The sequence below is a fragment of the Delphinapterus leucas genome, chromosome 4, assembly GCF_059928025.1.
Source record: "Delphinapterus leucas isolate spDelLeu-1000000601 "Yukka" chromosome 4, BTC_Dleu_Yukka2, whole genome shotgun sequence".
Classification (NCBI taxonomy): Eukaryota; Metazoa; Chordata; class Mammalia; order Artiodactyla; family Monodontidae; genus Delphinapterus; species Delphinapterus leucas.
This window is the reverse complement of record NC_143132.1, coordinates 72,067,415-72,081,096: the sequence shown is the minus strand read 5'-3', so window position 1 is coordinate 72,081,096 and position 13,682 is coordinate 72,067,415. Positions and strand designations below refer to the sequence as shown.

At 37.0% G+C, this 13,682-nt stretch overlaps 1 protein-coding gene across 9 annotated transcripts in view; it reads left to right on the top strand.

The window, feature by feature from the left end:
• Nucleotides 1-13,682, top strand: part of UBXN7 (UBX domain protein 7) — a 61,984-nt gene that overhangs the window by 12,993 nt on the left and 35,309 nt on the right. For 8 of the 9 annotated variants that reach the window (XM_022568432.2, XM_022568403.2, XM_089910019.1 and 5 more), the window contains 2 exons: nucleotides 7,448-7,595; nucleotides 10,285-10,352. In XM_022568432.2, the coding sequence (XP_022424140.1) occupies nucleotides 7,448-7,595; nucleotides 10,285-10,352 (216 nt within the window). Of the gene's footprint in view, nucleotides 1-14; nucleotides 5,983-7,447; nucleotides 7,596-10,284; nucleotides 10,353-13,682 lie in introns of those variants that run through there. The other variant, XM_030760694.2, reaches the window with a different exon arrangement.

Sequence of the window (13,682 nt, the reverse complement as noted above, 5' to 3'; positions counted from 1 at the left end):
TATGTAATAGAAGAGTATCACAGTGGTGTGAGTGGGGAGGAGGTAGTGTAGAGAATGCTTAGCACAGGAATTGAAAAAAGTAACACTTATGGTGATTCTTGAGCATGCATGAACTAGGCGAAGGGAGAGATAAGGGGAATAAGGACTTTCCAAGCGTGTAATTTGGTGTGACTGTACTGAATTGCATAGGATGGAGAGGAAAAGCCAGAGAGATAAGCTGACGTCTGATCACAGAGGACTCGCCAGATCATAAGAACTTTGGAATTTATACTGTGGGTGTCAGAGAGCTATTAACTTAAACTGTGTGTGTGTGTTTGTATTTGTGTGTTATAAGCACACTTGTATTTTGGAACATAACTTCAGCAGCAAAGTGGAAGATAGAATGATGATCAGTTAGGAGCCTATTGTAGTAATCCAGGTAAGAAGAATTAAGGACTTGATTTTAAAGTCTTAGAGATAATAATAGAGAAGAGAAAACAAATGAAAGATAATTAAGAGTAGAGTCAGCAGTTCATTTCTGGCAGTAGGACTAAACTAGAGAGATACCATGAATAACCCTCCCAAGTGAGGAAAATCCTGAATAAAATATTTTAAAAAATCTTTCAAAATGCATCATTGGGCTGGCAAGAAAGTAAAGAATATTCAGAAGCTAAAAATGAAATGAAATTGGAAATGAGATGTTAGCAAGGTTTAAAGTAAGCTTTCACCCTGGTTGAATCTGCCCGAACTGGATGGCTTTGAACTTCTCTTTTGATGGCATCAGAGGCCACAGGAAACAAGCTTGCAGCCTTCCTAAGGAGAGGAATCTGAAAGGAGAACCTTCCCATACATGAAGCGGGGACCTTGGCATTTGGGGTGTGGCAGGAGAAATCTTCACTGAGAATTTATAACAAGGGTCCTTACAGGGTCACATTTCCCATGTGGTTTCATAAAACTTCAAGTCAAGAATGTATTTTATTTTATTTAAAGAAATTTTTTTTAAGAACTAACATTTATTATTTTTGGCTGCATTGGGTCTTCGTTGCTGCTCACAGACTTTCTCTAGTTGCGGCGAGCGAGGGCTACTCTTCGTTGTGGTGCACAGGCTTCTCATTGCGGTGGCTTCTCTTGTGGAGCATGGGCCCTAGGCGCGAGGGCTTCAGTAGTTGTGGCACATGGGCTCAGTAGTTGTGGCGAGCAGGTTCTAGAGTGCAGGCTCAGTAGTTGTGGCTCACGGGCTTAGTTGCTCCGTGGCATGTGGGATCTTCCCACATCCAGGGCTCGAACCCATGTCCCCTGCATTGGTAGGCAGATTCTTAACCACTGCACCACCAGGGAAGCCCCAAGAATGTATTTTAAATAGTCTCTGTTTGGTGGTGCCTTCAGGTACCTTACAAAATCTCTCAAGTTACCTTCTCTTAGGAGGGATGTACCTTCAACCCAGCCTTCAAAAATCTACAGATTAAAATTCCAAGCCACTTGAGATCATAGTCAAAAAAAAATCACAAAGTGCACAAAAAAACATTGCATAGTGAGCAAGAGCCAGCAGAAATGAGACAGTGACCTCTAGAGACTGCAGAAAGTTTATATTTTGTCTTAGTAATTCCAGTAAGTTTGATTAATATATTAGAAGAAATGAAAAGAAATGTGAGTATGAAGTAAGGGTCTCTGACCAGGCAGATTAGGAAACAAAAACCCCAGAACTTCTAGTAATAAAAAATTAACTAAAATTAAAAGCTCATGAACAGGTAAAAAACAAATTGGCACAGCATAGAATGAAGAGTTCTAACATACATCTAATTGGAGTTCCAGAAGGACATAAGTGTGAATGAAGGAGTAAGGCAATTTTTTTTTATTTATTTATTTTTAACATCTTCATTGGAGTATAACTGCTTTACAGTGGTGTGTTACTTTCGCAGTATAACAAAGTGAATCAGCTATACGTATACATATATCCACATATCTCCTCCCTCTTGGGTCTCCCTCCCACCCTCCCTATCCCACCCCTCTAGGTGGTCACAAAGCACTGAGCTGATTTCCCTGTGCTATGCAGCTGCTTCCCACCAGCTATCTGTTTTACATTTGGTAGTGTATATATGTCCATGCCACTCTCTCACTTCGTCCCAGCTTAACCTTCCCCTTCCCCGTGTCCATCTTAACCTTCCCCTTCCCCGTGTCCATCTTAACCTTCCCCTTCCCCGTGTCCTCAAGTCCATTCTCTACATCTGCATCTTTATTCCTGTCCTGCCCCTAGGTTCTTCAGAACAGTTGTTTTTTTTTAGATTCCATATATATGTGTCAGCATACGGTATTTGTTTTTCTCTTTCTGACTTCACTCTGTATGACAGACTCTAGGTGCATCCACCTCACTACATATAACTCAATTTCGTTTCTTTTTATGGCTCAGTAATATTCCATTGTATATATGTGCCACATCTTCTTTATCCATTCATCTGTAGATGGACACTTAGGTTGGTTCCGTGTCCTGCCTATTGTAAATAGAGCTGCAATGAACATTGTGGTACATGACTCTTTTTGAATTATGGTTTTCTCAGGGTATATGCCCAGTAGTGGGGTTGCTGGGTCATATGATAGTTCTATTTTTAGTTTTTTAAGGAACCTCCATACTGTTCTCCATAGTGGTTGTGTCAGTTTACATTCCCACAAGCAGTGCAAGAGGATTCCCCTTTCTCCGCACCCTCTCCAGCATTTATTGTTTGTAGATTTTTTGATGATGGCCATTCTGACCCGTGTGAGGTGATACCTTATTGTAGTTTTGATTTGCATCTCTCTGATGATTAGTGATGTTGAGCATCCTTTCATGTGTTTGTTGGCAATCTGTATATCTTCTTTGGAGAAATGCCTCTTTAGGTCTTCTGCCCATTTTTGGATTGGGTTGTTTGCATTTTTTTGATACTGAGCTGCATGAGCTGCCTGTATATTTTGGAGATTAATCCTTTGTCAGTTGCTTCGTTTGGAAATATTTTCTCCCATTCTGTGAGTTGGCTTTTCGTCTTGTTTATGGTTTCCTTTCGTGTGGAAAAGCTTTTAAGTTTCATTAGGTTCCATTTGTTTATTTTTGTTTTTATTTCCATTTTTCTAGGAGGTGGGTCAAAAAGGATCTTGATGTGATGTATGTTGTAGAGTGTTCTGCCTATGTTTTCCTCTAAGAGGTTTATAGTGTCTGGCCTTACATTAGGTCTTTAATCCATTTTGAGTTTGTTTATTTATTTATCATTTATTTATTTTTTTTTGCGGTATGCGGGCCTCTCACTGTTGTGGCCTCTCCTGTTGTGGAGCACAGGATCCGGACGTGCAGGCCCAGCGGCCATGGCTTACAGGCCCAGCTGCTCCGCGGCATGTGGAATCTTCCCGGACCGGGACATGAACCCGTGTCCCCTGCATTGGCAGGCAGACTCTCAACCACTGCGCCACCAGGGAAGCCCGAGTTTATTTTTGTGTATGGTGTTAGGGAGTGTTCTAATTTCATTCTCTTACATGTAGCTGTCCAATTTTCCCAGCACCACTTACTGAAGAGGTTGTCTTTTCTCCATTGTATATTCTTGCCTCCTTTATCAAAGATAAGGTGACCATAGGCATGTGGGTTTATCTCTGGGCTTTCTATCCTGTTCCCTTGATCTATATTTCTGTTTCTGTGCCAGTACCATACTATCTTGATTACGGTAGCTTTGTAGTATAGTTTGAAGGCAGGGAGCCTGATTCCTTTAGCTCCGTTTTTCTTTCTCAAGATTGCTTTGGCTATTTGGAGTCTTTTGTGTTTCCATACAAACTGTGAAATTTTTTTGTTCTAGTTCTTTGAAAAATGCCATTGGTAGTTTGATAGGGATTGCATTGAATCTGTAGATTGCTTTGGGTAGTATAGTCATTTTCACAGTGTTGATTCTTCCAATCTAAGAACATGGTATATCTCTCCATCTGTTTGTATCATCTTTAATTTCTTTCCTCAGTGTCTTATAGTTTTCTGCATACAGGTCTTTTGTCTCCTTAGTTAGGTTTATTCTTAGGTATTTTATTCTTTTTGTTCCAGTGGTAAATGGGAGTGTTTCCTTAATTTCTCTTTCAGATTTTTCATCATTAGTGTATAGGAATGCTAGAGATTTCTGTGCATTAATTTTATATCCTGCTACTTTACCAAATTCACTGGTTGGCTCTAGTAGTTTTCTAGTAGCATCTTCGGGATTCTCTGTATAGTATCATGTCATCTGCAAACAGTGACAGTTTTACTTCTTCTTTTCTGATTTGGATTCCTTTTATTTCTTTTTCTTCTCTGATTGCTATGGCTAAAACTTCCAAAACTATATTGAATAATAGTGGTGAGAGTGGGCAGCCTTGTCTTGTTCCTGATCTTAGTGGAAATGGTTTCAGTTTTTCACTATTGAGAACGATGTTGGCTGTGGGTTTGTCATATATGGCCTTTATTATGTTGAGGTAAGTTCCCTCTATGCCTACTTTCTGGAGGGCTTTTATCATAACTGGGTGTTGACTTTTGTTGAAAGCTTTTTCTGTATCTATTGAGATGATTATATGGTTTTTCTCCTTCAATTTGTTAATATGGTTTATCACATTGATTGATTTGCATATATTGAAGAATCCTTGCATTCCTGGGATAAACCCCATTTAATCATGGTGTATGATCCTTTTAATGTGCTGTTAGATTCTGTTTGCTAGTATTCTGTTGAGGATTTTTGCATGTGTGTTCATCAGTGATATTGGTCTGTAGTTTTCTTTTCTGTGACCTCTTCGTCTGGTTTTGGTATCAGGGTGATGGTGGCCTCATAGAATGAGTTTGGGAGTGTTCCTCCCTGTGCTATATTTTGGAAGAGTTTGAGAAGGACAGGTGTTAGCTCTTCTCTAAATGTTTGATAGAATTCACCTGTGAATCCATCTGGTCCTGGACTTTTGTTTGTTGGAAGATTTGTAATCACAGTTTCAACTTCAGTGCTTGTGATTGGTCTGTTTATATTTTCTATTTCTTCCTGGTCCAGTCTCGGAAGGTTGTGCTTTTCTAAGAATTTGTCCATTTCTTCCAGGTTGGCCATTTTATTGGCATATAGTTGCTTGTAGTAATCTCTCATGGTCCTTTGTATTTCTGCAGTGTCAGTTGTTACTTCTTTTTATTTCTAATTCTATTGATTTGAGTCTTCTCCCTTTTTTTCTTGATGAGTCTGGCTAGTGGTTTATCAATTTTGTTTATCTTCTCAAAGAACCAGCTTTTAGCTTTATTAATCTTAGCTGTTGTTTCCTTCATTTCTTTTTCTTTTATTTCTGATCTGATGTTTATGACTTCTTTTCTTCTGCTAACTTTGGGGGTTTTTTGTTCTTCTTTTCTCTAATTGCTTTAGGTGTAAAGTTAGGTTGTTTATCTGAGATGTTTCTTGTGTCTTGAGGTAAGATTGTATTGCTGTAAACTTCCTCTTAGAACTGCTTTTGCTGCATCCCATAGGTTTTGGGTCATTGTGTTTTCATTGTCATTTGTTTCTAGGTATTTTTTGATTTCCTCATTGATCTCTTGGTTATTTAGTAGTGTACTGTTTAGCCTCCATGTGTTTGTAATTTTCACAGATTTTTTTCCTGTAACTGATATCTAGTCTCATAGCATTGTGGTTGGAAAAGATACTTGATACGATTTCAATTTTCTTAAATTTACCAAGGCTTGAATTGTGACCCAGGATAAGATCTATCCTGGAGAATGTTCCATGAGCACTTGAGAAGAGAGTGTATGCTGTTGTTTTTGGATGGAATGTCCTATAAATATCAATTAAGTCCATCTTGTTTAATGTATCATTTAAAGCTTGTGTGGTAATTTTTAAATAGAAATGTCTGAGAATTTTTCAGAACTGATAAATGAAAACAGTCCTTATGGTGGAAGTCCAGTGAATCCCAAGGAGGATAAATAAAATCAGCCCCAGGAAATAGAGTGAAACTGCAGAAGACCAAAGACAGAGAAGATCTTAAAAGCAACTAGAGAGAAACCACAGATTGGTATAAAAATGTTTTTCTTTAGTCTGGCAACTTACTTCTCAGAAGCAGCAACAGAAGACACTGGAATGCTATCTTCAATGTACTGAGAGAAAATAGCTGTCAGCCTTAGAAACGAATATCCAGTGGTGAAACTGTCTTTCAGGAACAATAGCAAAACAAAGGCGTTGTCAGACCAAAAAAACAAACAAAAAACCACACCCACACCCACAGCCTTCACTGCAGGGGACTCTTAAGGACACAGTTGAGGCAGAAGGAAGGTCATCCCAAGTGGAAAGCCCAAGATGGTTTTTTTTTTCCCTTTTTATTTTTTTTCTTTTTCATTGTGGTTTATTACAGGATATTGAATATAGTTTCTTGTGACCTGAGATGCTTTTTTTTTTTTTTTTTGGTGGTACGCGGGCCTCTCAGTGTTGTGGCCTCTCCCGTTGCAGAGCACAGGCTCCGGACGCGCAGGCTCAGCGGCCATGGCTCATGGGCCCAGCCGCTCCGCAGCATGTGGGATCTTCCCGGACCAGGGCACGAACCCGTGTCCCCTGCATTGGCAGGCGGACTCTCAACCACAGTGCCACCAGGGAAAGCCCCTGAGATGCTTTTTAATGCCCACAAAATGTCCCACCAAATAGATTTACAATTTAGACTCTACTACTATTAGACATTTATGTTATCTATAATTTTTCAGTTTTAACTGAAGCTATACTGGACATGTGTATAGATATGTTTATGCATGTGTTTTATATAGGTTTATTTAGACTAGATTTATGTAGATTTATTTAGACTTTATATAGATTTATTTAGACCACACGCCCAAATTACTGGGTCAAAAAAGTAACAGGCATTATGTTTCTTGATACATGTTATAAAATTGATTTGTTAAAGGGCTTTACCAGTTTACATTGCATCAAACAGATTATGCTTGCTTTACTGTACAAGTGAGTGTGTGATAGGACCAGTTTTAAATGATGAAGATTGACATTTCTTACCAAATTTTGACTTAGTTATATCTTTGACAAAAAATCCCATCTCCCTGACAAAAAATCCCATCTCCCTTCTCTCCCGTTGTTATTAAAGTGTTTCCTTTCTTATAGAAGTAGAAATTGGTAACTGAATGCATTCTTTGTAACAAAATATTTCTAACTTTCTAGAGCATAGTTTTTCATTTTCTTTTTTAGTTTATTAACAAATATATAGTCGGCCCATATAAAGAAATGGCAAATAAATGCTTTATTTAGTTTTTGTTTTATTATGAAGGAAGACTACTATTTTTAATGCTGCTGCTTTCTTTTCTAGCTCTGTATATTTCACAGTAGTCAGCCAACAAGCATAGAAATAAACAGTTTTTGTTTTAAAAATCATTCATTCTAGAGAGGGAAAAGTACTATTTGCTTGGAATTCTGTATTCTGATGTGAACTGAATGTAAGAAGGTGTCTTTTTTAAAACTTTTTTCTTGTTTTTATACTATTTCAGGTGCAAGTGAAAGTGTAGGGAAACATATGCTTGAAGCCTGCAACAATAATCTGGAGATGGCAGTCACTATGTTTTTGGATGGTGGAGGAATCGCTGAAGAGCCAAGTACCAGTTCAGCAAGTGTCTCCACTGTCAGACCACACACAGAGTATGAATTTATTATTTATTTTTGGGAGCTACCCCCTGCCAAAATTGAGCAGTTACATTTTTACATGTTAGGTTAATTCTCTGTTTTGAACAAATTAAAAGTTGAAAGTATCTGAAAGTGTCAGGTGAAAATTTTTATACTTATATGCCTTAAGTTCTCTACAGCACTGTCAAGTCCATTATTTAATCCTCAGAAGAACCCTATAGGGTGGCATTATTATCCACATTTTACAGAGGAAGCAGAAGGATAGCCATTTCCCCAAGCTATACAGCAATTAAGTAGCAGATATGGAAGGAAAGCCCAATAAAGCTCAGATTTCGCAATTCTGGATTTTCCTACATTGTCCCAGGAGAGTTTTGAGTTGTCATGAAAAAATTTTTGAAGAAAATTTATGCCTTAAATAGCTACATGTTGCTAATCTTTAGAGGCACCTTCAGCATATAGAACTGTAATATATAGAGCATAGTAACAGATGATAAATACATTTGGTGTTTACTGCCCTTTACATTTGATACCAATGAGAGTTTGAAATGAATATCTGTTAAGCAAAAGTCCAGTAGTCTTTGGAAAATATTGGAGATGAATTTTAGTCAAATGAAAAACATTGATTTTTGAGTCAAAATTTCAAAGATCCTTAAATAAGATTTTAATACTCATAGCCATTTATAACTCTTCAGTGTTTACAACATGAGATACTAAAAAAGAAGAATCCCCTTAAATAGGAATAGGCAAAAACATGGATTTTATTTTTACTAAATTAGATTTAAAAAGCTAAATAAACATTCAGGACATGATTGCCTCTTTTTTTTTTATCTAGTTCCAGATTCTAGAGTAATATTGTTTCCCCACAAAGTGTGAACTCTAGAGGTTATTATTTATATTTTATATAAGTTTTCTCCTATCGATGTTGGCTGTGTATTTCAAGTTTGATAGCCCATTCTCCACCAACATAACTCAAATCTTTAATGGAAATTAATATGAAAACATGATTTAGTTTACATTCACTTGAATAACAGGTATTCATAGCTGATTTCTGGGGACATATCAGTCCTCACTGTTTAAAATATGTTTTCTTAATTGTACTTGAAAATAGTTTTGATTAATGAATGTCTTTTCCTGCTGAATTACATTATAATTTTACTTAGATTATTTGTATTACTAATTGATTAACATTTGATAGTGGCACCTACTTCCTAAACTAAAATTTTCTTTCTTTACAGTTCACCTTCTGTTCCATTCTTCCATTTTGCTGGGTAGTTAGCAGTCTTGGAATAGATGACCTCAAATATGTAGTAATCAAGTCTTTCTGTATAGGGACTACTAATTAAGCCATCACCCTAATTGATGTATTTCATCAGATTAAGGCTTGTTTTTTGAGTAATTAAATTGCCTTAGATTGAGATAACTTTGTACACACACGCACACACACACACACACACACACAGTAAGGTGAATTATACCAATAATGGAAAGATCTATTCAGGTAAAAGATGTGTTTGAAGTTTTTAGTTTTGCTAAGATAATGGCCTGTTTCTCTTTGGTGAAAGAGATTTAATAGAGCTTCCTCTTAGAGACACATTGTCTGTTTCTTTAGAGTATTGCAGTTCTGTGTGTGAGCAGTGACTGAAATCCAGTAGGAAAGAGTGCTTAACATAATTTTGAATTATCCTTTATCCTTCACTCATTTGGCTTATTGTAGATTTCTTTGTTTAACTAGTTGTTCTTTGATTACAGGATGTTAGTTTTTGTTGACAAATTAGTATTGATACTGTATTAAATAAAGTATGTTTTGAAGTTTCAACTTTCAGGTGTCAAAAACAGGGCCTTAAGCTCAGTTATTACTATTAGAAACACCTGAATGAAAAACATTAGGCCTAACATAAATTAATATTTATTATAAGGGGAGCATATTAAATTTGAAACTTACTCTTACTTGCTATGAGCATTAATCAGCAGAATTTCGTATTTGAGTTAAAACTAAAATAATTAAACTGATTTATAAAGAGATATACACCATTTTTACAGCATATTTTAAATGAGAATTGTTCACTGGAAGAGATGGATTATTAGTAAACCCTCTGGAGGTAAACTTTGAAGAGTTTTTAGGCTTTTAAAAGAGTATTTTTTCTGTTTTATATATGTTAGTGTCTATTTAATAAATAATTCAAGGGTACTACCTTTGTTAGCCAACTTCATAACTAGCATAAAATTAATTGCCTGTTTAAGCTTATTTTAATATATCTGTGATTTAATTATCTATTATTTGATATAGTATTGATGTAATATTGCTTTTATTAAGCTCATATTTTCCATTAATTTTTTGCCTGAATTGTGTGTGTGTGTGTGTGTGTGTGTGTGTGTTTGTAAATTTCCTATCTTCCTTTTTTTTCTAAAGAATTTAGGGCAGGGAACTTAGAGGAGAGGAGAAATATTTTTTATTTTTCTGTTTGTTCTCTTTCTTTGTAAACCCATTTGCACTATCTGTGCCAGGTACTTTATTCCAGTTCATCTCTATATGGAAATCATCTGACAGTCATTTATCATAATTTAATGTGGTTCCTAAAAGTCACTAAATCTGTTGTTCATTTTATTTGTTAATTTGAATGTGTTCACAATAGTTACAGTAAGAATAGGTAGCAGAAAACAGTTTTCATTTGGATATTTTCCACTTTTTTTTTTTTTTTAATAGAGAGGAAGTCCGTGCCCCAATTCCTCAAAAGCAGGAAATATTGGTGGAACCAGAACCTTTGTTTGGTGGTAAGTTTACCTTTTTTCCTTAGCTTTATTTGACTTTATTGTTGTCTTCGGGATTTTAATGAAGCTATCAAAAGATATGAAGGCTTGCTCAGAGATTGTTACTTCAAGTAGAGTTGATTCTTATCTTGTAATTCTGTACTCCCCTCAGGAAAGTTGCACAGTTGGCTCTTTCCGAGGAGTGAGCCAGATGAAAAAGTTGATAGTTGTTGCAGAATGCCAAAAGGAGGAAAATAAGCAAAAAGAACTGCTGCCTTAAAATGGAAACAAATCTATCATTAGATAAAAGACTATGATTATATTTTGTTTTTTGGGTACCCACTTGAGTGCCATATCCTTACTGTCTTGATATGCTGTACCTTCACTCTTTTTTAATTTCTAGAAGTGCTGTTCTTGTATTGAAAAAAGGAGGAAGTAATCCCTAATCCATGCAAAAAATTGTGATATCAATCTGGGGTGCATAGAGAAGATAGTAGAAAATGGAACATTTAATCAAATTTAAAGAAAATTTATAGTTTTATTTTAATAAGCACTTGTTTACCTTTTGTGAGCCAGATATTTTAGGCATTAATAGGTATATTAAAAAACAGAAGAGGGCTTCCCTGGTGGCGCAGTGGTTGAGAGTCCGCCTGTCGATGCAGGGGACATGGGTTCCTGCCCCGGTCCGGGAAAATCCCACATGCCACGGAGCGGCTGGGCCCGTGAGCCATGGCCGCTGAGCCTGCACGTCTGGAGCCTGTGCTCCGCAACGGGAGAGGCCACCACAGTGAGAGGCCCACGTACCGCAAAAAAAAAACAAAAACAAAAACAGAAGATAGGGGACTTCCCTGGCGGTCCAGTGGTTAAGACTCTGCATTTCCAGTGCAATGGGCACGGGTTCAATCCCTGGCTGGGGAACTAAGATCCCGCATGTCATGCAGCATGGGCCAAAAAAAAATTAAAAAAACAAAAAAAACCCCCAGCAGATGAAGTTATGATTTGGTTGGGTAGACAGAGACATAGAAATGTATATTGTATATATTGAGAACAGCAGTGCAGAGAAATAGGCCTATAAAAAGTTTCGTAGGTAAACTAAAAGAAGAAATAAATTGTAAGAAAAGGATGAAGAAAATTACATAAACCATATCTTTTGATTTGAAAAAGCAACTCAGTTGAGAGTTATAAGATTGATTTTTAACTTGGGAGCTTTGGAGTTTACTGTAGAAAGGAATAAAGAATATCCTTTCCAGATTCAGAAATAAAGATGGGAGGAAGAAAACAATAAGGTCTGAATATTGAAATATGATGTGTGCTTTCTGAACTGTTCAATTTAGCTAGTCATTGTGCCTTTAATATACCAGAGGTAATAAAGCATTGTTCATGTTTTTTTTTTTTCATATAAATGTTATAGATTTTGGAGCTGAGGAATGCCCTTGGAAGCTTTATCTTTCCTTTATTGCAAGGAATAAAGGCAAGATCTTTGAGTGGGGAAGACTACAGCAAATGGATTCTGTGCTATTTTACTGTTTAACAGAGGCAAAAGAGTTCCCATTTGAAACTCCACTTTCTTCCTTCTACATCTGGTTTGGTGAGGGGGGTGAGAATGACTTTATACAGTTAGGGAGTCATTCCTAACTTTCATTATTAGACTTTATTATAACTTTGAAAAGGTTTTTGGAGAACTATTTTCTTCTTTGGGATAGTATCGATTTTTAAAAAATTAATTAATTTTGGCTGCGCTGGGTCTTCGTGTGGCGTGCAGGCTCTAGAGCATGTGGGCTTAGTAGTTGTGGCATGCGGGCTCTCTAGTAGTGGTATGTGGGATCTTAGTTCCCTGACCAGGGATCGAACCCAGGTCCCCTGCGTTGGGAGAGCGGAGTCTTAACCACTGGACCACCAGGGAAGTCCCAGGGATAGTATTGATTTAAAGTGTGATTCTCAAAGTGTGGTCAGGGAGTCCCTGATGCCCTTTCAGTGGGTCTGTAAGATCAAAACTGTTTTCATAATAATACTAACAAGTTATTTGCCTTTTTCACTGTGTTGACATTTGGGCTGATAATTCAGAAGCAGTGATGGGTCATACTGCTGCATCTTAATTGAATCAGGACAGTGGCACCAAACTGCTACTATTTGTTGAATTCTTCACTGACACACACTTGCAGTTTAAAAAAAAAAAGCCAAAGCAATAAAAATTAATTTCATTTGATTTTGATCCACATTTTTAAACTATTCTGTTTGATGAAATAGGATGTGTGCATAAAGCACTTCTGCATACTGAAGTACTCTGGTTACTTTAAGGTGAAACACTTGTACAGTTGTTTGAGTTGAAAGCAAAACTAGCTGCTTTTTTTTATGGAACATTATTTTCCTTGAAAGATTACTGACAAACTATAGTTATTTAGACTTAAACATTTGGCAGACATTTTCTTGAATGTGAACGAAGCCTGTTAACTGCTTCAAGGCAAACAACTGACATTATTTGTTGCCAGTGATTTAAGAAAAGAAAAAAAGGCTTTCAGGCAGAACTTAGAATTTTAGAAAGTTTATGTGCATGATTGTGAGCTTGATAGCTTCCCAGTACTTAAAGGCTTTCTGATGAGGTTAGCAGTGACATTAACAGATGGTGATTTTATTTTTAATATCATATGATGAAATGGCCAGTATTTGGAATATTTGCATAACTCAGTGAACAGGTATTTTCAAATGACCAAAGCAGAATATTACAAAATTGTGCATAGGTGAAAGATCTATTCGGATCTATATGTAAGTATCTATATATGCAATATAGGTTAGATATCTATTGCTGTTTAACAAATCGCTTCAAAATTTAGCTTCCTGAAACAAACATTTGTTATATCACCATTTCTGTGGGTCAGGAATCCAGGTGTGGCTTAGTTGGGTGCCTCTGTTTAGGGTCTCTCACAGGGTATAATCAAGGTGTCAGCCAGGGCTACGATCATCTCAGAGCGTGACTAGAGGAAGATCTAAATTTACTCACGTGGCTGCTGGTTGGCTGGAGACATCAGTTCCTTACTGCAGAGCAAATGAGAGAGCCAGAGAGGGCAGCCCAAGATGGATGGAAGCCACCATCTTTTTGTATAAGTACCGTGCGCTAACAGATTGCACCACTAGAGCTCCATCCACTATCTTTTTGTAACCTAACTGTTGGAAGTGACCTCCCATCACCTCTGCCACATTCTATTTGATCCTGCCCATACTCAAGATGTTCACACACAGGTTATGAATCCCGGGAGATAGGGATAATCAGGGGCCATCACAGAGCCTGCCTAGCACATAAGATTAATGGATTTTAATGGAGCAGAATATGAAAAGTTCATTGATAAGATTTCAGAT